Below are 26,011 nucleotides of genomic sequence, written 5' to 3' on the forward strand. Positions count from 1 at the left end.
AACAGTTTTTAAATTTTTATACAATTTTTAAAGGTTACTTTCCATTTACAGTTATTACAAAATATTGGCTCTGTTCCTGTGTTGTTCAATACATCCTTGAGCCTATTTTATACCCAATAGTTTGTATCTCCCTCTTCCCTCCCTTTATTCCCCCCTCCCACTGGTAACCACTAGTTTGTTCTCCATATCTGTGAGCCTGCTTCTTTCATGTTATATTCACCAGTTTGTTGTATTTTTTAGATTCCACATATAAGTGATATGACACCGTATTTATGTTTCTCTGTCTGACTTATTTCACTAAGCTTAATACCCTCCAGGTCCATCCTTGTTGCTGCAAATGGCAAAATTTTGTTCTTTTTTGTGGCTGAGTAGTATTCCATTGTATATATGTAGCACATCTTTATCCATTCATCTATTGATGGACACTTACGTTGTTTTCATGTCTTGGCAATCGTAAATAATGCTGCTATGAACATTGGGGTGCATGTATCTTTTTGAACTAATGTTTTTGTTTTTTCCAGATATATACATAGGAGTAGAATTGCTAGGTCATAGGGTAGTTCTATTTTTAGTTTTTTAAGAAACCTCCATACTGTGTTCCACAGTGGCTGCACCAATTTGCACCCAGCAACAGTGCCTGGGGGTTCCCTTTTCTCCACATCCTCACATTGTGGTTCTGAAATAATAACAGTTTTCCGCTTCTCAGGGAGCCAGACAGAAGTAAGACAGCAAGGCCCATCCAGGACATCTGTAATTGGCCTGAATTTTCAGCTCTGAGTTCAGATCAGCCTTTGGGCCACCAAATGGTCACTCATTAACCACATCTGACCCACAGAAGTGTTTTGTTCGGCCCGTGTCGTGTTTCAAGCATTCTGATTTGAATTCCTCTACAGTCTCTAGTCTGTTACAACTCCCGCTGATCTCTATTGTTTTATACCGCATTGTCTTCACTCTTTTACATTATCATCTGTCTCCTGGGAGTATTTGAATGTGCACATCCTGCTTCGGATGATGTCTTAGTCAGATGGTTAATGCCTGGGCAATTATTAAGTAGAACATCATTGCCATCACTCCAAAGCAAATAGTCACATATCTACACTTCACTGTCAACAAGAAGCAGCAACTAAGCAGATAATTGTGCAACATATTACGTAGAGAACAATACATAGATGGGACCTGTACCTACTTGGACCTTAGAGACTAAAATAAACCACACTGACACAGACAGACATTCATGTGGCTGACAGAGAATGGAAATATACATACAGACCATGAAAATAGACATGATGGAGGTCAGCCCTGGGCCCGACAGCACAGCCAAACCTGTGACAGGGCTCCTGCTTACATGTGCATTCTAAAAACGGACTTCTTTACAAAAGATACTCTTCCCAGATTATTCCTATCAAGATTTGAAAGTATTTGCTGGTTATAACTCCATAATATGATTTGCAAGACTTGTGAAATTCCAACACTCTTCAGTAATGCAAGCATGTTTTTTTCTTTCAGAGTTCTCTAATGGCAGGTGTAGCCACTAAAATGATCAGCTGTGTGATTAGAATGTAATTTGAAGCAAAGTCCATGCATCCTTAGATGCTACTGGTGCCCTGACCAGTTCTCCTTACCTGCCGGTGTGCCCATCTCAGGCTGCCATGAGCGTTGGTTACCAAGGGCTCACTCCACACCCTTCTCCAGAGAACTACCCTCGCCTGAAGGGAGCCTCCTTGCCCAGAGATGCCCAGGATGTTATGCTCCCCCAGGGAGGAAGGTGGTCTGCGGCTAATGAGTGATTAATACAGGTTCTAAAAGTCCTGGACTCTTGCCTAAGGAGAGGGCAATTCTGTCGTGCTACCTACTCTCCAGCTCCCCAAGCTGAAGCCAGACTTCATGGAACCTTCATTTTTTCCTGGCTTCTTCCCCTGCACTGTCCTGCTTCCCTTATTCCCTAACAGATTTCACTTGAGAGCACTCTCCCCCCAAAAGTCACCTGCATCAGAAACCCCATCTCAGGGTCTGCTTCTAGGAAACCTGATATAAGACCCCTGACCTATCCCACAAAGTTATCCTCATGGAGTCAGATTTTTAAATGGTTGTTAAAGTATAATACACGTGACATTAGGCATGTAATGGTTAAAAAGTAACAGCCCTGAACTGTGGCAGCCAAGGTGACCCTCTAATAGTGTCCTTAAGGCAGCTTTATGGCATTTATGCTTCTGCTCAGTGGAAGAGCGATTTCAATTCATACCCTAATTATAAAATTACTTTTCCATCAAACCAGAGTGTTTATAGCCCCCCCTTCTTTTTTTACTGAAGTGTGGTTGGAACCCAGAGGGAGAGAGAGAGTAAGCTATAAAATTATGAAGACAAGTCGTGAATCTAGACTTGCTTAATCGATGTATAAAATTTACATAACACGTGAGTTCTGCATCTTATGGAAAAGTACATTCAAATAAAAAGCACTGCAGTTTTGATGAGGGAGAGATGTGTTACCGTATCACTCTAGCTTCCACCATCCACAGTATACTTAATCTTTTCAACGACTTTGTACAACTCTTTTACCCAGGACCTAAAATATTTGAGCTGCATGTGTGGCCTCTGTAACAAATGACCGCAAACTTGGTGGCGTAAACCAGCAGAAGCTTATTCTCTCACAGTTCTAGAGGCCAGAAGTCCAGGTGTTGGCAGGGCTGCACGCCCCCCACTTCTGTAGGGGCAGATCCGGTCTTCAACTCTTCCAGCTTCTGGTGGCTGTTGGCATTCCTTGGCTTGCGGCAGCATCTCTCTGCTCCATCTTTATATGGCCTTTTCCTCTGTACGTGTCTCCTCATCTGTCTGTCTCAAATCTCCCTATGCTTCTCTTCATAAGGACATTTGCCATCGGATTCAGGGCACAATGGGATAACCCAGGATCATCTTGTTTCAAGATCCTTAATCACATTTGCAAAGACCCTCTTTCCCAATAAAGTCACATGCACAGGTTCATAGGTGGCTATCTTTTGGGGGGCCATTTTTGGGTCTACCACAGTATGTACATGTGTGTACAGACACAACCACAGCAAGATAAAGAGAGACATGCACATGGGAAGAATCTGATCAGGGCACTGCTTGCACACTTACACTCATATTGAACACCCACAGTCTTTAGAAGCAGTCCAGAAAGTTCTTGACATAGTTCTGGTTCATAATTCTGCCAAGCACAAACTGTATCGCATGTGTGATGAGGTTATTGCACGACATGAAAATATGCACTTGATCACTGAGTGGCCTAACCAACTACCCAACACCCACATGTCAGTGTGACTTTGACGTTCTCTAATCATGTAGATTATTCTCATTATACTTATTGAATTTTATGGAGTGGCATAACATGCTATAGTAGAATTTGGAGTTTAAGGATTTCGAAAGCTCTTGGGCCTCTTAAAAATGCCAAAGATTGGGAATTCCCTGGCAGTCCAGTGGTTAGGACTTTGTGCTTTCACTGTCAAAGGAGCAAGTTCATCCCTGGTCGGAGAACTAAGGTCCCAAAAGGCATGCAGCCAAAAAAAGGAATGCCAAAGATAAATTACCTATGTGCAATTTTCAGATGGACAGTGGCATAAGGCACATATGAAGGACTGAGACTGTTGGTGACATTAGGAGACAGACCTGTAATTCCACAGCAAATGCCACTCCTCTTTGAATGACTGACATCTGTTTCTAAGTTAAATATTCTTCGGACAATTGCAGCTGAAACAGAAAAATACTAAAGAAGTCTCTGAAACAGTTTTTAAGATACAGATGTTCTGACAGCTTTGAAATATTAAAATTTTTAAAAGCCTCCCATATTGCCGGGCATATTTTTTGCATATCTTTAAAGGCACTTAAGGAAAACAAGCAAAGATGCTTAAAAAATTAATTACCAAGCATAAAATTATATAGAGCCATGATGAAAGAAATAGTGAATTGTGAAATAAATCACTTCACTAAATTGCTTTCTTCTTATATTTACTTAGATAACAAATTAGGCCTTGTACCTTCATTGAGGATCGTCATGGTAAAATATGTATACATGTTAGTTACCTCCACGCTGTAACTTAGGTACAAAGAAACTTACACTGAAAAAATTCATTTTGGTGACAACAATGGGTTAGTCTGCAGAATTACTTTTTCTGGGATATTAGAAAAATAGCCCTGGTGCTCTTTGTCAATACTGTAGCACTTTTCATACTCTACCCTGAAAAATTGGTTATATAAGTAATGTTCTCTCCCACAAAACTTAAGACCTTAAGTTCTCTCCCTTTCTCTTTCTCTCTCTGTTTTTTTAAAAATTTCCACGTGCTGCCTGGCACTGTGTATTGCATATGAGAGGCATTCAATAAATTATGACTGAAAGGCAGCCCACATCTCAGGAAAATAGGTGGCCAACTCACAGAGGGTAGGCAAGTTACAGCTTTTGTTTCTAAAGAGCATCAGCTATTTCTCTAAGTCCTTGTTATTCAAAGGATGGCCTGTGGACCAGCAGCAGTGGCATCCCCTGGAAGCCTGCTAGAAATGCAGAATCTCAGGTCCTGTTCAGCAAATGCCCACATCCAGGTTTGAGAAGCCCTGTTGTCATTCATGTGTACTAATCTTGCCTCTCCAACTAGATTCTATTCACTGAAGGAATAGTTTCCATACTGCCTTTCTCATCTTTGTAATCCTTCATTCTTTTCCTTACTCTGTGCCCAGAACCTAACACGGGGTTCCATACACAATAGGTGCTTCATAAATGCTCACTGAGCATTACTCCCAATTTGGACCTCTTCCTATTGCAGTTTCCTAGCATTGTTCAGCCATTTGCCATCCAGTTCAATTTGCCACACGTTAGGGGCAGAATATCCTGACTCTGTTCACGTATGGTATACAGCCTGTCCAGGACCCTAGGGTAAATCATACTTTATTGGTCACAGAGTGAACTTGTTATCTTCTGGGATTTCATTGCTAATGACTTGGTCTTGCCATTTAGTGTTGAGAATGTTTTATAAGAGATGTCAATAGAAGGGTCTAGAACTGGGATCAGCCAGTACAGCCTGTAGACCAAGTACAGCCTGCTGCCTCTTTTCTTGTAAATGAAGTTTTGTTGGAATGCAGCCATGCCCATTGCTTTATGTATTGTTTATGGCTCCTTTTCATCCATGAAGGCAAAGTTGAATAGTTTCAACAGGCACACAGAGCCTAAAATATTTACTATCTGACCCGTTACAGAAAAAGTTGGCCAATTCCTGGTCTAGAAGCTATATTTGATGTGTGTGTGTGGCAAGTGCAGTCCCCCTGGATCACCGGAAGTTGCAACAACCCTGTGATAGGCACTTTTCAAAGGTGGCCTGCAAGATCCCTGCCTTCTGGTATTCATGCCCTTGTGTCATCCCCTGCCCTTGAATGTGGGCTGGACCTAGTGACTTACTCTGAACAAACAGATTATGGCAAAAGCGATGGGACGTCACTTCTGTGATGCGGTTACAAAAGACTGGGACCTCTGTTCCGCTGCTAGTGCTTTCTTGGCCTGCACATTTTGACGAAGCAAGCTGCCATGTTGGAGAGGCCTATGTGGCAAAGAACTGAGGGCCACTTCCGGCCAATAGCCAGCAAGGAACCGAGGCCCTTGGACCAATGGTCTCCAGAAACAGAATCCAATCCTCCAGAAACAACCACGTAAGTGAGCTTAGAAGTGGATCCTTCCTCAGTCAAGTCTGGAGATAACTTTAGCCCCAGCTGACACCTTGAATGCCCATGAGGTTTCTGAGTCACAGAAACTGTATGATAATAAATGTTGTTATTTTAAACCACTTAGTTTGGGGGTAATTTGTTCAGCAGCAATGGATATAGACAGTACTACAGACGGCACACTACAGACGGCACACTCTGCCATCCCATTTTCCAGTACCTAGGAGGATACTCTCATGGACACTTACTGAAACTGGCTGGCCAGTGTCTGCACCTCTTTCCTAGTACTGGAAAATCCTTGACTGAGAGCATCAGTGGCCACTGTCCCATTAGGGCAGTGTGTTCTAACTTCTTCATGTCACGCCAAGCATAGAAAATGAATGAGACGTGTAAAGCGCTCTATGAACGCACAGGGCTGCTCACTGCCAGAAGGGACCACAGGCTCTAGCCACTCCAGGCCCACCCTGAGCTGAAGGTCTCAATAACTCAATACCTCTATAAGCTGGGGATATCTGCTCACTGGCGGCCCCTGGCATGAACATGCAACCTAGGCTTGGCCAACTGTGAAACATGAGTGAGTAGTAAAAAGACTGGAGGTCGGAAAGGTGACAGTCTAGGTGGTGGAGGTGGCATCTGATGGTGGCTGATGAGACCAGTGGTGGGGCCAGTCTATTTGTGCTGCCTGAACCCTTTTGGTCTTTGTTTTAGGCCTGGTTGTCTAGCCTTCTGGTCAATTCTGAGACCCACCAAATATCATTCCAATAAGTTGCTTCCGCTTAAGAGAGCCAGAATTGGCTCCTAACTGTTCACTACTGAGAACCTCAGCAGATATGTGTGTATCAATATTACAGCAATACATGGGAAGGACTGAAAATATAGGTGCAAAAATGTTGTGGACAAGTTCAAGGCTGGTGGATTTTTATCATTTACATCTCTATGTAAAAGTCTAATATATTGGTAATAAAATTTTAATTATGTATTATAATTGCCCATTATAGAAACATTTTGTGATTTTCCTTCATGCCTTTTGCTAACAGCTTTGGCAGTGTAAATTATTGTATAGCCTTTTTCCAGTTAGAACATCAGAATCATTTTTCCATGTCTTCATTTTCAAGAGGGTATATAATATTTATTTCAGGCTGTGCTTGTGCAGGAGGCCTGGAAGGAGTGGGTAAGAAACTGGGCCCAATATCCACTAAGTCAAGAGAAAGGAGTGCCTTTTCTCTAATTAGTTGGCCCTGTCTTTTGGGGATTCCACTGCCCAGAGGGGATGCATTTAAAAAAAATTCAAACAAATTTCCTCTATGTGCTCCTGATTCCGTTGAGTGGAATTTCGTCAACTAGTCCCTTCATGCTGGGCACTTAGTTTGCTTCCATATTTCATCTATCAGTACTATCTGTTGAAGCTTTTTAGGCCTAAATTTCTTCGACACTTCAGATTTGTAGTTGTGGCTCGTAGGCTCAGTAGTTGTGGCTCACGGGCTCTAGAGCACAGGCTCAGTAGTTGTGGCATACGGACGGCTTAGTTGCTCCACAGCATGTGGGATCTTCCCGGATTGGGGCTCAAACCCATGTCCCCTGCATTGGCAGGTGGATTCTAAACCACTGCGCCACCAGGGAAGCCCAATGTCAAGATACTTTTATTCTCTCTGCCTTTCCTAGGATATGTAAAGTTCTAAATGGTTTTTCAGTGTGCTGACAGAAGAAAGTACACCGTCATAAATAAAACCTTGGTGACTATTTCAAGAAAGTTTGGTGAGACTTGGAGCCCATTTATTCTACCTTGGCTAGCCAACATTTAAATAGAGCTTGGTTTACATTTAACTCGTTACTGTAATATAAATGACAGGCTTAGAACAATTTACATACAATGACATCATGTAATTTAAAGTGCAGTGGCTTGAAAAAAGTCATCAAACAGCAGGTTAGAATTATCGGATATTTTTATTAAAGAACAACAGGGCATCTAGTTGCTGGGTAATTGAGGGAGAAATTAGACTAAATGACTATTAGTTCTGGCCAGCCGTTGAGGGCCTTCAATTAAATCACCATTTACCTACCCTCTTCAAGACAAAATAATTCTCTATTCAGCAAAGAACACTCCTTGCTTATTTGGCCAAACAATTAGCACCATAATATCTTTGGAAGCAAACAAAATACCAGAATTTGTATGGTGTAGATTACACGTGTAAAGCTCGATTTTGCCAGCTAAGGAAACGATAACCTAAACAAAGAAATGTGATGAAAACAAAATAGTAATGTTAGGACGGGTCAGAGAGCAACACTTGGCGAGTTGTGCCCAATTAGTCGACCAAGCAAAGCACTGTTGGGAATTGCAAAGTAGGAAGTCCTATTTTTGACTCTGCTGACCTCAGTGAATATTTCCTTGTTTTCAAAATGGTCATAATTCTTTGCTACGTAACAAAGAGGCCTGTTACGAAAACTAAGGAGTCTCTAAAATGTTTTGACGCCTCCAGAAGCCCTGCGTAAATACACCTTGTATTCGTACGGCTCGTGTTCCTGCTCTTTGATGAGATGCCAGTCTTTATTAGCATTCCTAATAAATTAGTGACACCTTCTGCCACCCTGGGTTCACTTTAAGTCCTCATAAAATTACTTAACAAAATGCTCCCTGTTTTAAGTGGGAGACTTTCCCTTCAGAAATGGTTATGAAGTATGCAGAGCAGTTGGTTCCTTAAGAGGGAGGCGGCAAACAGGGACCTGTACTGGTGCAGGAGCTGGAGCCCGAGCAGCCCGTGTGCGCCGCCCGGACGGCTCGCCCCGGGGACCCGATTTGGGAGCCGGAGCCGCCCCGCTCGTCCCTGGGGCCCGCAGACAGGACTCGCGGCGGCCCCAACGGGGCTCGATTACTTTCGCCTGGGCGAGAAGCGGGCCCCGCCGCGCCAGCGGGAACCCTACGGTTGGGGAGGTGGGGCGACGACAACAAAAAGAAGTAAAGTAGGAGGAGATTCTCCCGGGGAGGGCCCGGGCGAGCGGGGCGAGGCGGCGGGCTCCCGGCAGAGGCGGGGACCCCAGCATCCGGTCCGCGAACGGCTGGCGGACCCGGGCAAAGGCGGAGTCCGCGCAGGGCCACCCGCCTCCCTAGTGCGGTCTCCCGGCGCCGGGACCCCCGCGGGCCCGCCCTCCACGGCCCCGCCCCCCGCTCGGCCCCGCCCCTCGCGCCGAGCTCGCCCCTCCGGCCCCGCCCCTTCGCCCAGCACCGCCCGCGCGCAGCGTCTCGCGCCGGCCCGGCCCGCCCGCCGGGAAACAGCCGCGAGAGTAGCGGCGGCGGCTGCTGCCACCGCGCCTTCTCCTCCCGCGCCCCCGCCTCGCCCCCGCCCTCAGCGCCTCGTCCCGGGCCAGCGCCCGCGCTCCGGCCAGCGTTCTCTCGGGACCTCCCCGGGCCTGGCGCCCACTCCCCCGGCTCCGAGGCCCCCAACCGTCGTGCTTTCTCCCTCTCGGCGCGCGGCCCGCCGCCTGCTTCCGGGGCGGGCGGACTGGGCGCCTGGTGCCGGCGGCCGCAGCGACAGCGCCCCCGGGAAGCGGAGGAGGAAGGAGAGAAGAGGTGGAGGTGGCCGCAGGCTGAGTCGCGGCCGGGATGTCCGGGCAGCCGCCGCCGCAGCAGCAACAACAGCAGCAGCAGCTGCCGGCGCCACCGCCGGCGGCCGTGGCCCCGGTGTCTGGAGTCGTCCTGCCGGCGCCCCCGGCCGTCAGCGCTGGCTCCTCTCCGGCCGGCTCGCCCGGCGGCGCGGGCGGCGGTGGCGGCTTAGGGGCCGCGGCGGCCGCCCTGCTCCTCCACCCGCCGCCGCCGCCGCCGCCGCCGCCGCCGCCCCCGGCCACCGCGGCCCCGCCGCCGCCGCCGCCGCCCCCGCCCCCGCCCCCGCAGCCCGCCTCGGCGGCCGCCCCCGCCAGCGCGCCCCCTGCGCCCCCGGGTCTTGCCGCGGGCCCCGGCCCGGCCGGAGGCGGCCCGGCCCCGGCCGTGGCGGCGGGCAGCAGTGCTGCGGCCCCCTTCCCGCACGGGGACTCGGCCCTGAACGAGCAGGAGAAGGAGCTGCAGCGGCGGCTGAAGCGCCTCTACCCGGCCGTGGACGAGCAGGAGACGCCGCTGCCTCGGTCCTGGAGCCCGAAGGACAAGTTCAGCTACATCGGCCTGTCTCAGAATAACCTGCGGGTGCACTACAAAGGTACTGGGCGTGTGTCCTGCGGTGGGAGTGGGGCCGCAGACCCTCGGGCCGCCCCCGCCCTCCCGGGGCCGGGTGTCCTCGGAGGGGACTCGCCGCCGGCTCTGCTGCTCCCAGGGTGGGATTGGGGTCGCGGGGAGAGGTGCGAGGGAAAGCAGGCGATTCTGGGAAGGGAAAGGTGAGTATAATGGTCCTGGGTAGAATGGAGCTGGTAATCCCAGGCCAGGAGCAGGACACCTCGGGGGAATCCAGGATGACAGGACATAACTCGCTTTCTGATTTCCCTTTGAGATAAATCGTAGGGCTGGGATGGAGGAATCTATGGGCTCGGAGTTGGGTTACATTGTTCTCCAGGTGGTGTTGGGTCAGGCGCTCTCCTCTTACGTGGGGGGAAGAGAGGCACGATTCTGAGGGATAATTTCTAATTAAGGGAGAGCAGGGATGTATTGGGGGGAGGAGTAATCAGTGGAGGATTTTGCCCCAAATTAAGCTAGAGATTGTCTAGGGGAACACACGGGCCGGGGCCCCAAGTTTGCCGTCAGTGTATCTTGCTAAAAGCAACTGGAGGGTACGAGAGGTGAAACCTCAGGAGTACGTGTTTTCTTAGGGGAGCAGTAACCTACCACGACTGATTGGATATGCCCTATATTTATATGTTGGCATTATGAAAGTCTTGTTGAAAACAGGGATTTGTTAAAAACGTTATTTAGCATTTTAAAGAAAATTGGCTCCTATTTTCCACCTGCAGTTAAAAAAAAAAGCCTTAGGCTAGTGCTCTCCCCCTCCTCCCTCACCTACCTCTCCTATGTTAAAACAAAGCTTTAAGCAGATCAGTTGTATATAAAATTATAAATTGCTCTGGGAGTTTTTGAAATGTAGCCCACATTAATAACACGCATCAAATTTACTTATCTGGGGGGAAAAAATCAATCCAATGTGTCAGTCTATCTGGAAACAAATCCAGTTTTTTAGGCCCCAAACCTGCTGCTTTTACATTCAGAGCAGCCTCATTTTGATTGGCTTCAAAGGGAGGGTCTTTATCAGATCCTAGTGACATGGATATAGAGGGTATAAACAACCATTGTGGTGAAATTCTTAAAGTTTACTGGACTGAAATTTGAGAAGAACCTTGATAAATAAGTTACTATTTAATCAGGAAGGAGAATGGCCACCGAAGTCTTCCAAATGATTTGGCTGCAAAGAATAACGCACAAAAATAGGCCTTGTTGAATATTCCTTCCTTTTATCCATAGATCCAGAGAAGTACTTTCAATTTTAAATGTTATGCTTCTTAATCTAAGTGGCTGAAATTTTCAAAATATTGGACCTTTGGTTTTTCTTAAGTTAGGACATTTTGTTAATATCCTGTAAAGGCTGTTGTTTAATTTTGTGTTTTAATTTGTGTGAACAGTGCTATGTATGAAGTGTTTACTTCTGATCTGGCTACCAGAATGCTTTTTGTCAGACTCCACAAAACTTTACTTTAAATTTTATGGTTGATGGTTGATAGTTGGCTTGTAAAATCAGAGGGAGTAGATATAAGAGATTATTGAACAAAGAATTCTAGCTTTCCGAGTCCTGCCATCATTTGTGATTTTAGGCATGTTACCAGACAGGGTCTCAGTTTCTTCCTCTGAGTGATGAGGGAGTTGAGCTGGGTGTTGGTAAGGAGATTTCCAGCTCTGAATTTCCATATCTAAGATCTGTGATTATAGTCTATTTAGCACTGTAACATGCCTTGACTAGTTTTACTAACTACTTTTACATAAAATTGATGATTTGGGTCACGCAAAAGTGCAGCTTATGTGAAATTGGTTGGAGTTTGGAATATTTATGACACTGCTGTCTCAGTTATTTTTCCTCTTGGCCTCTTTATTACTTTCTGTTGTGTAATACTAAGATTCACTTTCTGGAAACTTCACTCTTTTGTAAACATAAACCATTATTTCTGGAAGAACAGATTTTGCTGTTTGTCATTCTTTTTCTTTCCTCTCGCTTTTTTCTATCTCCCCTTTGTCTCTCCCTTCCCCCTTGTCACAAACACGGGCCCTTTTTCCCCTTCTACTGCCTCTTCCTCGTCTTGTTATTTTAATATGTGCCTGTGTGTTTTTCCTGTTGTTTTTCTGTGTGCCTTCAGAGTGGACCACACCAGAAGTTACTGGGCATCTAAGCAAGGGGGAAGTGTCTTAGGTAGTGGTAAGCAAATTTGAAGTCACAAAATAACATTAAAAACTATTGTTCTTAAAGTATTTTTGCATATTACAGAATTTCAAAAGATTGATGATAATTATTTTCCATATGATGAGGATTTTTCTTACCTTTGAAATATCAATTTCTTTTGGTCTGAACGTATTCTGTTTTGAAGATGTTATTCTTCTAAATTGGAGTTACTCTTTTGGAAACAGTGGGGTTCCTTAAATGATTTGAAGGGATTAATGTTAAACAGTGTCAGCCATACAGACCAAGTTGATTGGATTGCAGAGGAATTGGGTGTGTTTACTACCTGTTAAAAATTTTTAGAAGACTTTTTGCTTAGCAGTCACACACCAACTGTTGAAATCCTCAAGCATGGCCCCTTTTGTTTTTGAAATTCTTGTCAGCTTTGAATAAGTATAAATGTGACAAGTTTAGACCTAGTTATAATGATCACTTTATTCCAATTTAAAGCATTTTAATGAATATGACAATGGGTTTGATTAGTCTAAATGTTTCAGTTACAGGTTGCATTTTTATATTTGTGAAGTTACCACGATTTGTTTACTTTGCCAAGCGTTTTGATACATACACTCAGGAGCATGTTAGTGAATTTGCATAAGATGGTGGAATTCTCATTTAAGACGAGAAAAAGTGGGAGCACCTGGAAGTTAGAGCTTCCCAGTCACAAGTAAGCCAGGATTGGAAACTAATTTTCATTGATTTTAGATTTAGTGTTCTTTCCACCACACTGTATTGCCTATTTCAATTTGTATGAGACTTAATTATCTCAAGTAGTTAAAATCCAGTGATCACATTTATAACTTTTTGAAGAATAGTTGACTTTGAAGAATAGTTGATGTTGAAAGTACTTCCTCTGGGGAAAGTGCTACCTGGAGCACACTAATGCCATGGAAAAGTCCAGACGCTTTGATTATACTGATTTAGGGCAGCTTAGAAGAAATGTAAGATAAGTGAAAGTTGGGAATGATAGGAAGAAATGAATAGTGAACTGCACCTTCTAACTGAAGTATTATTAACAGTGACCAAATCGGTTGAACTTTTGGTATGCCCAGCTCCCCTCCCCCTCCGTATCACCAGTCACTAGGCCTTTAATGTGTCCTCAGTTTAACTGCTTATCTAATTTCTTGCACTTCTTTACGTAGAATAAGTATCTCATTTGCTTGCTTACCAATACAAATGTCTTTAGAGATTTATGGGAGGTGATACAAAAATGTGCTTCAAAATCAAGGAATTTAAAAACCAAGCTTTCCCAGGGATCCCTTTGCCAAAATTGAGCTTTAAGAATGCTAGTTATAACTGCAAGGATTAAGTGATTCTAATAATCATATTGAACAGAAGTAGACAATAGTAATGATTTTTTTTTGGTAATGATTTATTGAGCAATTGCTGTAGGGCAGATATTCTTCTAGACAATTTGTATATATACCTTACTCTCTATTTATTCATTTTGTTTATTCAGCAAGCTTTTAGTGAGTGTTTACTTTGTGCCAGGTTCTGGATACTCAAAGGTGAATAAGACACTGTCTTTGAATTCGAAGAGCTCAAAGGACATCAAGCAGTGTGTGTAGTAGGGAAGTGTCATAGAGTACTGTGGAAGATGGGGGAGCATCTGCTGCAGGCTGCCCTTGTCAGGGGTGAAGTTGGTGGGTCAGGGAAAGCTTCTTGAAGGGGATGAGGCCAGCGGTCAGTCTTGAAAGATGAGTATGATATAGGGGAGGAGGGGCTGGGCATTACAAGGGAAAAAGCATAAACAAAAGCATAGAGGAGAGAATTATTCTATATGTTTGGATCTACAAGCAATATGGGGTTGTTGGAATTTAAGTGTGTGACAAGGTACAGCTGGGAAAAGATCAGGCGAGGCCTTATAGAATATTTTATCGAGCTTGGATCTTATTCTGTAGGAGACAAAGAATCATCTAAGGATTTTAAGTAGGAAGTGACTGGCTCATTTTCATCTTTGTCGGATTATACAACTAATTGGGAGGTGGACTCAAGGACACAAGCCTGGAAATAGCAGACTCATTTAGAAGGCTGTTGCAAACCACATAAGAAATAAGGACCTGAACTGGTCAGTGGTGGGGGCAGAGAAGAGCAGACATATTTGTGATCTGTGCTGAAGTAAATCTGACTGGATATGATGGAATGATGGAGAAATCAAGGCTGATGCTGGGTTTCCAGCCCTGTTAGGTTTTTGCAGTGAACCGTGAAGCAAATAATTATCGCAAGGAAGTATTACAGTACACTTAGAGGTAAGTGAAAATGGGAATCTTAGCCATGTGATCTGACCATGTAAACCAGAAGAAGCCAAAGAAATAGCGTTGGAGAAAGAACAGAAAGAGGTCTTCTGGAGTTAGGGTGGCTCTGTGTCATCACCACAGCTGGAGTTCCTGATTTGTCACTTTATTCTAATGTTCAGATGATTCAGCTACAGTGCTAGTTTCTGGTGGTTTTCTGTTCTTTTCCCTACTAACTGGTTTATCCTTTTTCCTATTTTAAACTCCCAAGAGACTCAGCAGATTGGCCTAGCTAGTTGCCATCTTTCTTAGTTGGGCAGAGCTTTTCATTCTGTGCTGTGGAGTGAATTGGTGGCCTTCCCATAGATGCTGACCTGTGTTGAATCAGCTGTAGGGGTGTGAGGGTTGTTATGAAATACAAAATGTCCTCCTGGTGGAAGGATAGTGTGGGCCCCACTCCTCTCAGTAGGGACAGTGTGGGGGTCAGTTTCTCCTAGGAGGGGCTGGCACGTACCATCATTGACCTGAACCTGGAGGAGAGGCTGAGGTCATGACTGACCTGGGAGTCGCCTGTAGCTGGTAGTTGAAACTCAGAGTGTGAGAGAGAGTGAGTAAAGTGAGAAGAGCAGTGGGCCAAAGATGGAACCTTGAGCAAGACCAACATTAAAAGACTGCAGGGAGCCCAAGAAGGAGTAGTTAAGAGGCACCTGGACAGCGGGGAGGGTGGTGTCACAGAAGCTGAGCAGAGGAGTGTCAGAAATGAGGAAGTGAACTTTAGTGTCAAATGCAACATATAGGTTTAGTGACTTAGGCACAGAAAAATTTCCACTGGATTTGGAAAGTAGTTTGTTGTGACCTTAGGTAAAGCAGTGTGAATTGAGTGATGGGGGCAGAAATCAGGGTCAGTAGAAGGGACCAGGCAGAAGGTATAGTGAATATATGTTATTCTTGAGAAATATAGATGAGGAAAGAGATTAGTCAATACCTGGAGAAGAATGGAGGTTAGGGCAGCTGTGGGTTTTTGTTTTTTGTTTTTTTTTTAATGGTTGATATTGGAGTTATGTTGTATCTGGAGATTAGCTTATAACATCAGCATGTAAGATGAAAATCCACATACTTAAAATTATCCCTAGAAAACCCTTTGGAAGGTACTGTGTTAGAAACTATTGTATCATTTCTAAGTAGGCCTAGTTTTAGTTTGGCTGCGTGGGTAAAACTGAAGTGACGTAAGTTAGATGCCAGTATGATGTTAGTGCAAGGTATGGAGTCTCAATAAATGTCTACAGAATTTAACGTGTTTTAACAAATAAGATAAATAGTACCAATACTTGGTTTTATTACCTTAAAGTTAAAAAAAAAGTTCATTATACTAACCACCAACCCCAGTGCATTATTGACAGTGATTTATAACACAGAGACATATAATTTTATGAGAAGGATATACATTTTTGGGACACTGTGCCCTTATAGATCGAAGGGAAGGAGAGTAAAGAGGGAAAGGATGAAAATACAAGCTTGGGAGGCTGACAGAGTAAGGACTTGGAGGGAGGAAGGTGGTTCAGAAGCTTAAGATGCTTGCCCTTGAAGAGGAGAGGAGTACGTACTGTTCCTTCGATAACAGTGGAAGAGGTGGACTGGTGTAGACAGACGAGTTAGAAATGCGCGAGAGGAGAGTAGAACATAACCATATATATATGGTTGGTATATGGTATAATGGTGGAGTCCCATTTCAGTCCCGTTTTGTGATAAAGGAGGTGAGGTAGTTTGCTCACTGAATTCAGGTAGAGGACTTAAAGCCTAAAGTGAATGATGGAGATGTGGACCATCTTCATCTTTCTAAAGATTGCTGTGTGGTATTGATAACAGTGGAGGATGCCAGCTGACATCATTAGTTCACAGTGGTGACTGTTTGCAGGACGGTTGGACTTTATTCCGCAAAGGCCAGCTGCCCAGTGCAGAAATAGGGAAGGTGGATTATAATGTTGATTTAAGGCTGTGGTTTTGCTGGCTGGGTTTGATGGAAGGATAGGCATATGAGGGAAATCAAGATATTTGGGAGCTTTTAAATAATTACCATGTATACCATCCTGGAAGAGGAAAGAGAAGAACAAACAAACAAGAAAGGGTTCAGTGCACTGGAGTTCCTTGACTTTTTTTTTTTTTGTGGTACGCGGGCCTCTCACTGCTGTGGCCTCTCCCGCCGCGGAGCACAGGCCCCGGACGCGCAGGCCCAGCGGCCATGGCTCACGGGCCCAGCCACTCTGCGGCATGTGGGATCTTCCCGGACCGGGGCACGAACCTGCGTTCCCTGCATCAGCAGGTGGACCCTCAACCACTGCGCCACCAGGGAAGCCCTGGAGTTCCTTGAATTTTGAAGTGCAGAGTGAATTCTTTAGACAGGGGAGAGGATAGGGGGGTGTGTCCTAGGGGAAGATGTCGGTATTTCCACTGTAATGCCAAAATTGTGTTGCTGGAAAAACTTAATGTTTTTCACAGAATTGCGCACTAAAAGTAACAGGGCTTATGGGAAAAATAGGGCTGGGGCAGACCACTTAAAACCTATGGAACTTTGTAACCAGAGCACTACAGAAATAACAGTCCTAATAAAATACAAGCCCAGTTAAATTTCCACTTCCATGTGTGCCCAACATCACAGGCTGCTGATCCTTCACAGCCTTCAACCCTGGGGTTTGCTCTTCCTTGTTAGAGATGTAAGTTCTTGACAGCTGTTTAATCAAAAATAAAAATCTGATTCAGGGTTTAGCTCTTTTCACCTTTTTTTTTTTTTTTAAAGCAATTGGAAATGCTTAGCTTTAGCTATTAGAATGGCTAAAATCCAAAGAAAACGTGGCCACGACAACTGCTGGTGAGGGTGCAGAGAGCAACAGGAACTCTCATACTCTGCTGGTGGGGGTGCAAAATGATACAGCCACTTTGGAAGATGGTTTGGCAGTCTCTACCAAAGCTAAACATAGTTTACCATATGATCCAGCAGTTGAGTTCCTAGGTGTTTACCCAACTGGTTTGAAAACTTACGCCCATACAAAAACCTGCATGTAAATGTTCATAACGGCTTTTCTCATAATCACCAAAACCAGGAAACAACCAAGATGTCTCTCAGTAGGTGAATGGATAAACTGCAGTACATCCATACAATAGAATATTATTCAGTGATAAAAAAGAAATGAGCTATCTATCCACACAGAGACACATATGGATCTTAAATGCATATTGCTGAGTGAAAGACTCCAGTCTGAAAAGATAACATACTGTATGATCTCAGTGATATGACATTCTGGAAAAGCAAAACTATAGAGCTAGGGAAAAGATGAGTGGTTGTCAGGGGCTTGAGGGGATGGAGGGAGGGTGAGTGAGGCAAAGAACGGGATGTTTTAGGTCAATGAAAGTATTCTGTATGATGCTGTAATTGTGGCTGCATGACACTGTGTGCTCATCAAACCCTCAGAATTTTAGGACATAAAGAGTGAACCTTAATAGGTACATATTTTTTAGAAAGTCACTTGGTGGGGGGGATCCCAGTGTAGAATGTAGAATGTGACAAAACAGTGTAACTATATTACAAATATATGAAGCAATCTCAGAAGAGGAGGGAAAAGGCACTGACCTAAATAAGTAACTGGAAATCAGTGGAGTCTGTAAAACTAAAGGTAAAAGAAACTATATAAGCACTGAATTCTTGTTGATAAGTTGCATCCCAGGGGGATACGAGTTAACAATTCTGATACTGCTGTCCATGTATACTAGAACTTAACAGTTAAATCAGTGGATGGTGCACAGTGGGAGCTGGGTTTCTCACCACTGGAGTGGTTAGAATGATCCACATGGTAATGGATTAGAGTCGGAGACAGTAGTATGAACTCATGTTCAGTTTAATATGTACACAGATGATTAAATAAAAAGCACAGATGTGTGTATATACAGGGGTTTAGTGTACACACATATATTTCTTCGCTCTTGTCAATGAGAGGGCCTAAAAGCAATGACACCCCAGTAACTGTGAGCATACCTAGTACCTAGATCTTGGATTCTAATGCCATTTGCCCATAAAAGGAGCCAGGGCCCCTTGGAGAAATGGCTGATTCTAGGACTAGGGCAGGAAATGCACAAGATGAGCTTCCAGCATCTTGTAGTGCCAGAAAGTAACAAAAACAAAAAACACATAATGGAGGTATGTCAGAGCGCCAGAGCAGCCAACTGAAAAAGCTCCCAGTGGCTAAACGGGGAACAGTTTGAGCAACAAAAGAAATGAACTAGTCTTGAATTATAACCCAAAGTATAAAATAAATATGCATGAGATGCATGAGTCCATACTGATACAAACAAAGAGGAAGTATCTTAGCTTTTTTTGATCTGTACTGCACTTGAATTTTCCCCAGATGGGTTAATACAGTGGCAGGTATAGCAGTTCCTGAAGCCACCAAACACTGGGCACAATAGGAATGCACTTCTGGAGGAATCCCAGCTTTTTTGACTTAGGGCCTCTGTTTATTGCTAAAATTTTCTCTTTAATTCATTAATGTACTGGGAAAAGCTATGTTATGAGCTGAGTGACTTCTTTATTATGCTGATATCATTGCCATGTTTATCAAGTGCATGTGGGCTAATTTGTATTCAAGAAATGTGCTTTGTAGCAAAACAGACTTTACTGCAATTTAATATTTCTGAGGTGGAGTAGTTTCAGGTGATGACAGCATCCAGAGTGTGGCTCCAGGAAGAATGATTGAAATTAGAATGGAAGTCAGTGGGAATAAAGAGGTCTGGGAATTAAAATGCAGAAACAATAAAATAATCAAAATTAAGTGTTAACATGTGTTAATGTTGTGTGGCGGGCATATAAAAAAGGTTAGACCGAGTCAGAGAGACTAGAGAAAGAATAATTGAGGAAGTAAAACTTGAACTAAGATAGAAGGGCTGAGGAGGACCTGGCCAGTCTGAGAAGGAAGGGTACACAGCTTTCCAGTTAGAGGGAGTAGCTTGGGCACGGCCTGGCCTGGCCAGTGTGGCTGGAGCAGAAAGGAGGAGGTGGAAAATGCAGAGGGAGGGCAAGATCAAACAAGGTTTTCTGGAAGTTTATCTTTTTCTAGGCTGAATGGGAAGGAGTGTTAGTTGTCTTGAGGGCTAGTGGTACAAGGAAGGCTGATTTATATTTTCAGAAAGGCACTTGGCTGCAGGTTGGAGAGTGGAGGGGTCTGGGGGAAGGCTTTATTCAAACCCTTTCTGTTTCAGTTAAATGCAGTCAACAGACTGAATAGGAGGAGGTGACCTTGCTAGTCTTAGAGTCCTGAAGCAGTACATGTATTTTCTTCTTGAACCATCTAGAAAACACTTAACATTGAAGACTGTGGTTTTAAAAATGTACACTTTGGTAGTGTGAGGGTTGTACTTTGGTCACCACAGAATTGAAGGTAATAAACTTCCTGCTGATGAACATTATTAGAAATAGGCTCTTCACTCTGATATTAATATCTTATATCTCAACTTTTTCTTGAGTCTTTACATCTTAAGGTTAATTTTAAAATGGAGCAAATCCTTTTAACATTTACGGAATTTTTCTATAGTGTCTTGGTAGAGCATAATGAATATACTAAAACCTTGAAGATTTATGACTCTGTAGTTCTTTACAGTTATTTTTGCATAATGGTAAGATGTAGGGGATTTTAAATCAGACATAGATTTAATGAACGATTCTACCAATTTGGGGCAAGTTATATAATCTCTGTAAGAATTTCTCCATTTTTAGAAATGAGGTTAAATTATACCTATTTCACAGATGTCGAATGAGAAAAATCTATACAGAAGCACCTAGTACTTTGAGAGATTGTTTACTCTCAAATATTAGTTTTCTTTCTCTTTTCCCACAAAAGTAGCTAGAATAGGAGGTGGGAATACATGTGAAATGATCCCAGAACGTTCACTGTAACTAAATCTTTCCTGTGGGTTCAGAGCTTGCACTGGATCAGGCTTCTTGAATTTAAATCCCAGCACAAATCCTGGTTTGGGATTCTCACCCAGCAGTACGACCTGAGTTTCTTTATCTGCCCTTGGCTTCCTCAACTATGAAATGATAATAAATAGTACCTACTTCATAAGTTGTTTTGAATGTGAAATGAGTTAATAAATACAGTGCTTTTATTTATTTATCATTTTAAAAATTGAAGTACAGTTAATTTACAATGTTGTGTTAGTGTCAGATGTACAGCATAGTGATTCAGTTATACATACATACATATACATTTTTTTCAGATTCTTTTCCATTGTAGGTTATTACAAGATATTGAATATAGTTTCCTCTGCTATATAGTAGGTCCTTGTTATTTATCTGTTTTTTGTATAGTAGTGTGTATATGTTAATCCCAAACTCCTAATTTGTCCACCCTGCCCACCCCCCCATCACCCTTTGGTAACCATAAGTTTGTTTTCTCTGTCAGTATAGTGCTTTTAGAATGGTGCCTTTCACATAGTATTAAATGTATGTCAACTGTTATCACTTACTATTATTAAGTATACTTTGAGATTCCCTTATCCCTAAAAGTTTTGGTCACTTCTCTTCAGAAAAACCAAAACCAAAAATAAGGGCTAGTTGATTTAGGATTCCTGGGTTAATTGGGGTTTTCTTTAGATTTATTTTTAACTGTCTAAATTTTAAAAATGCTTTTAGTTTACATGACCTTTTCCCAGGCAGCCAATTATTTGAACATAATGTTACCGAAAAATATATTTTGCTGAAACCATAATTTATTAAATGTCTGTTTTTAAAAAGTGATTAGTGTATCATTCTGCAGATTTATGCCGTTACTTTCTTCTGCTTAGCTCCATGTAAATACTACCTACATATATTAAAGCAGTTTTATCAGCATCTGTACATTGCTGCTTCTATTTTTATCTTTCTAGCCAAGTTTATCACCTCTCAGTGTTCATCCTGCTGAGAACTTCTGCCTATAAGACATATACTTAAGGCATCTATGAATGGTAATAGAGTGGCTGAGTTCATTTAGTTCCTTTTAGGCCATGTGAACATGTGCTAATTTGCATTGCAAGTGTAAACTTAACTGTTTAATGGTAGGATACGCATTGATAATTTGACAGAGTGTATGGTAAGGGAAGATGTGATCTCATTGGTGTTTGATGGTTCTTGTATAAACAGGATATAATTTTTGACTGATAAGAGGTGTTTAGTTTTAAAACAGTCATGGTAAATTTGAGAAGGGGAGTTCTGCTACCCATGAAGGTAATGGTATAGTCTGACTGAAAGATTAATGACATAAGTTTGTATTGGGTGAAGCATATCTAACTAGAACGCCTGAGTAATGATTTGCAGCATTGTTGCTCATACGGCCCTTTTCGGGATTGTGGAGTCTGTCTCACTCACTCTCTCTGAATACTTTCTGACATGCTACTTCAGCTTTATTCTTCTGGTGGTTTTATGGGCATATTTTCTCTTGCTCACGTGGTTTTGTTCACATGCTAGCTTTCAACATAATTTGTGTCTTGGGTGATGGACAGGGGAGGTGATCTTAGTGAATAAAACTCTGGGTTAGATTGAGGAATAGCTAATTTAGAAAGTTTAAAAGCCTTTATCTAACAGATTCCCTAAAGATGTCAGCATTAGTATGGTTATTATATTGCTTTCTTAAAAAAGAAAGAAAAGACAACGAGAGGTTAGATATGTTTCTCAGAAGGCTGTAATTGACCAAAGAAACTTTATGGATCAGCCTTTGGATAGAATTAATGATCAAAGATTAATGATTTTTTTTTTTTTTACATATTAAAATTTTTAATAAACACCAACAATGCAATTTTGCTAAAGTTACAATTTTGGAAAATTGACTGGCCTCAAGACCACTCCCAGGCTTTCTGTCAAGTGTATCTGTCTGTGTATCTGGTCTCTACCATCTCAGGGCTGTGTGCATTTCTCCCAGGACTTGGGGTGGAGTAAAGGTGGGTAGAGAAGATTTTCTAAAGGTCTCCTGGAGTATAGAGCCCAGGAGAGTCCTAAGTGAGGCCCTGGGCTCCTTGAATGCTGTGTATAGTAACCTCTCTCTGCCCTTGTCTCCCAAGCTCTCTTTTGCCTTCCTCAGGTTTGGTATCTGGGAGGTTTGATTTTCCAGAGGAAATTAAATATTTTTTAAAACTATTTATTGATTGATTGATTGCTGTGTTGGGTCTTTGTTTCTCTGCGAGGGCTTTCTCCAGTTGCGGCAAGCAGGGGCCGCTCTTCATCGGGGTGCGCGGGCCTCTCATTATCGCGGCCTCTCTTGTTGCAGAGCGCAGGCTCAGTAGTTATGGCTCACGGGCCTAGTGCTCTGCGGCATGTGGGATCTTCCCAGACCAGGGCTCGAACCTGTGTCCCCTGCATTGGCAGGCAGACTCTCAACCACTGCGCCACCAGGGAAGCCCTTAAATATTTTTATGTCGAGTTATATTACAATAAATATTACCAAATGCTTTCCTTTTACGTTGTTCCCCATCTAACTGTTAAGTTCAGGTAGTTGAAATGTGGATGATGAAATGAGTGAAACCATCAAAATCTATCCAAAGTTTGGATCTAACCAACAAAATTGTAAATTCTTAAAGTAAGAAAGCTGTTTTGCCAATTCAATCTAATTATAAAAATTTCACTTAAAAAAATAGTGTATGAGGGCTTCCCTGGTGGTGGGGTGGTAAAGAATCCATCTGCCAATGCAGTGGACACGGGTTCAAGCCCTGGTCTGGGAAGATCCCACATGCCGTGGAGCAACTAAGCCCATGTGCCACAACTACTGAGCCTGCGTGCCGCAACTATTGAAGCCCTGCTCACTGCAACTAGGGAAAGCCTGTGCACAGCAATGAAGACCCAACGCAGCCAAAAACAAAATAAATAAATTTTAAAAAATAGTGTATGATACAGATGCTTCTGGTTTAAAAAGTTAGGCCATTTGGCAAAAAAGTGTTGTTTAGGAATTTGATAGATTATATGCAAATTTAGATCTAATAAAATTAATCATAATCTCATCTTGTTCTTCAAGTGTATCCTTTTGTCTCTTAAAAATACCGACTACCTTAAAATACTTTATTTAATTTGCATAAAGGACTGCTAGGTTCAATGTGCTTAGATTCTGAAATTTTATCAAAACTAGTAATAGTGTGAAGAGTTCCATGTTTAACTTGGGCTGTTTTGTATATTGGATTAATTGTGATGATAAATGTGTTATTAAGTCTTTGATTATTTGTACTGATGAAAGCAGAAATGTATATCTCATTCAAAAACCATATTGGTTCCTGAATTATTTGTTAAGATTTTCATTTGATTATCTCTCTTGATTTTTTTTTTTCCTTCCTGTTCCTTATGCAGGTCATGGCAAAACCCCAAAAGATGCAGCTTCAGTTCGTGCCACGCATCCAATACCAGCAGCCTGTGGGATTTATTATTTTGAAGTAAAAATCGTCAGTAAGGGAAGAGATGGGTAAGTGTACATTTTGATGGGAAAATCGTTTGCTTACGGGTAATTAGTTTTGCTTTGATTCATAACCGTTTATGATGTATTTGGAAAATTGGAATTTTTTGGAAATTTTGGTAATTGGAAAAGTGGAATATGAATATTCTAGTATAGCATGTTGTACCTGGCTCTGCTTAAATACTAGTTGAAGTTAACACTTGAGTTGGTGAAATTACCAGGTTTTTCTGGTAGGTTTCTCGTTAAAGTGGAGAATTGGAATAAAACAGTAGAGAGATAATGACTCATTTTCCATGCCTTTCTTACACTGCCATTTTCTGAATTCTGCTGAGAAATTAAATCTTCTCAAAGGTAGTTAACCAAAACCAAAAGGTGATTCATAGATATTTTACAGGGATGGGGCCTCAGAATTTTAGGTTTAGATCAGGGAATTGTATGTTTGTGTGCTCTCAGTTGGAGGCCATTCCCAAGTATTAAGATGTAGTTTAGAAGCTTCCAAATGAGAACTTCATGTAGATGCTAGAACCAACTTTTATATCATTGCTTTTCAACTTGAGATCACTGGGGGGAGGTGTGTGTGTGTGTGTGTGTGTGTGTACACATCAGAGTCACTTAGGGGACTATTAAAAATATAGTAGTTTGGGTCTTACCCCAAAAGTTCCTTAATCAGTATTTTCAGATGTAGAGTTTGGAAGATAGGCATTTTGAGAAAGCTCCACAGGGAATTTCGGTGCCTCCCTCTGATTGAGAGCTAATTAGGTAGAATCATTGGATCTATCCTGTGGTATTTCCTGATAACTTCATTGTGGTATCAGAGATCCTTTAAAGCATCTATAGAGTCATTTGTGCAGCTGCCAAGGTAAATTTATGGGGCTGTGTAAGTTTACCTGTACTTGAAGTGAGTCATTTAACCCCTCTTGGTGCTGCTTCTGTGTTTAATTGACAAAATAAGTATGTTCAGTAGATCATTCCTCTTTATTTGCTGAATATTCTCAATGTCAACAATACGGAAAGTACAAAGTGAAACCTTGGGTTCAACGATAACTTTTTAACTACCTTAGTTTTCCCAGGGTGATCAAGCCAAAGGTAAAATCAGAGAAGCCAACGATAAAGTGGTTGAGAGACCCCAAATTGAAATAGGCACATGATTGTAACCATTTCTAACTCTACTGCTGTATACTCAGTAAGCCAGTTCTTTTATACTTCAAGTTATATCACCAACTCCATAATGCTGGTGTTGCTCAGGATAATTCCCAGGATTCTCTTTACCTTTCACTCTACATATTGTATCTTTGCATGAGCTTGACCTTATATTTTCATGACTGCACATTCCCTGACGAGTCTCAAATCTAAAGCTACATCTCAGGTCATTCCCTTGAGCTCTAGACCAATATATCTGCCCAGATGTTTGTATTTGAATGTCCCACAGGCATTTAAATTTAGCTTGTTTAAAATCTTTTTCTCAGCCCTAGCTTGGTTAATGGTTACACTATTGCTAGAAACTTGAGAATTTCTTGCCTTAAACTTTCTCTGTCCATTTCTACAGTTTCTGCCTGAGTCAGGTCTTGGTAATTTGTCCCCTAAATTACTGAGGTCTCCCAGTTGCTCCCTATTTTGCTCTCACTCCAGTGAGAGAGCAATATAGCTATTGCTCATCTTCTTTCTAATACAGAACTCAATTGTGTCTGTCCTTTCTTGAGATTATTTGGTACACCTGTTGCTTTGAGATTAAAATCTAAAGCTTCTTAGCAGGGTCCTTCATGATGTGACCTTTGTAATTTTTCAGTCTCATCTTTTTGTTGCCAGAATCCCTCATTATTTTTTTTTAAATTAGGTATATTTTACAGGTAGTAAAACTTACCGTTTTTAGTGTGCAGGCCTGTGAGTTTTGACAGATGTGTACAGTCTTGTAACCGTCACCACAATCAATATATAGAACAGTTCCATCACCCTGCAGAATTCCTCCATACCCCTTTTTAGGCAACCTTTCCCCATCTCCAGCCCCTGGTAACCACTGATTGGTTTTCTTCCTTTATAGTTTTGCTGTTTCTAGGATGGTGTATAAATGGAATCATAGAGTATGTTGAGTAGAGTAGCCTTTTAAGTCTGGCATCTTTCACTGAGTGTAATGCATTTGAGGTTCATCTCTATTTTTGTATGTATTGGTAGTTCATTCCTTGTTATTGCTGATTATGTGGATGAACCAACCACAGTTTGCTTACTCTTCAGTTGAAGGACATCAGAT

At 42.5% G+C, this 26,011-nt stretch overlaps 1 protein-coding gene across 2 annotated transcripts in view; it reads left to right on the forward strand.

Moving 5' to 3' along the window:
* The first annotated feature begins 8,944 nt into the window (after nucleotides 1–8,944).
* RANBP9 (RAN binding protein 9) overlaps nucleotides 8,945–26,011 on the forward strand; it is an 88,941-nt gene continuing 71,874 nt past the window's right edge. Inside the window, exons 1-2 of one of the 2 annotated variants that reach the window (XM_049693787.1) lie at nucleotides 8,945–9,863; nucleotides 23,664–23,775. In XM_049693787.1, coding sequence (XP_049549744.1) covers nucleotides 9,278–9,863; nucleotides 23,664–23,775 — 698 coding nt within the window. In that variant the 5' untranslated portion in view covers nucleotides 8,945–9,277. The remainder of the gene's footprint in view (nucleotides 9,864–23,663; nucleotides 23,776–26,011) is intronic. The other variant, XR_007469912.1, reaches the window with a different exon arrangement.

The sequence above is a fragment of the Orcinus orca genome, chromosome 10 (genome assembly GCF_937001465.1).
Source record: "Orcinus orca chromosome 10, mOrcOrc1.1, whole genome shotgun sequence".
In the NCBI taxonomy this organism is placed as follows: Eukaryota; Metazoa; Chordata; class Mammalia; order Artiodactyla; family Delphinidae; genus Orcinus; species Orcinus orca.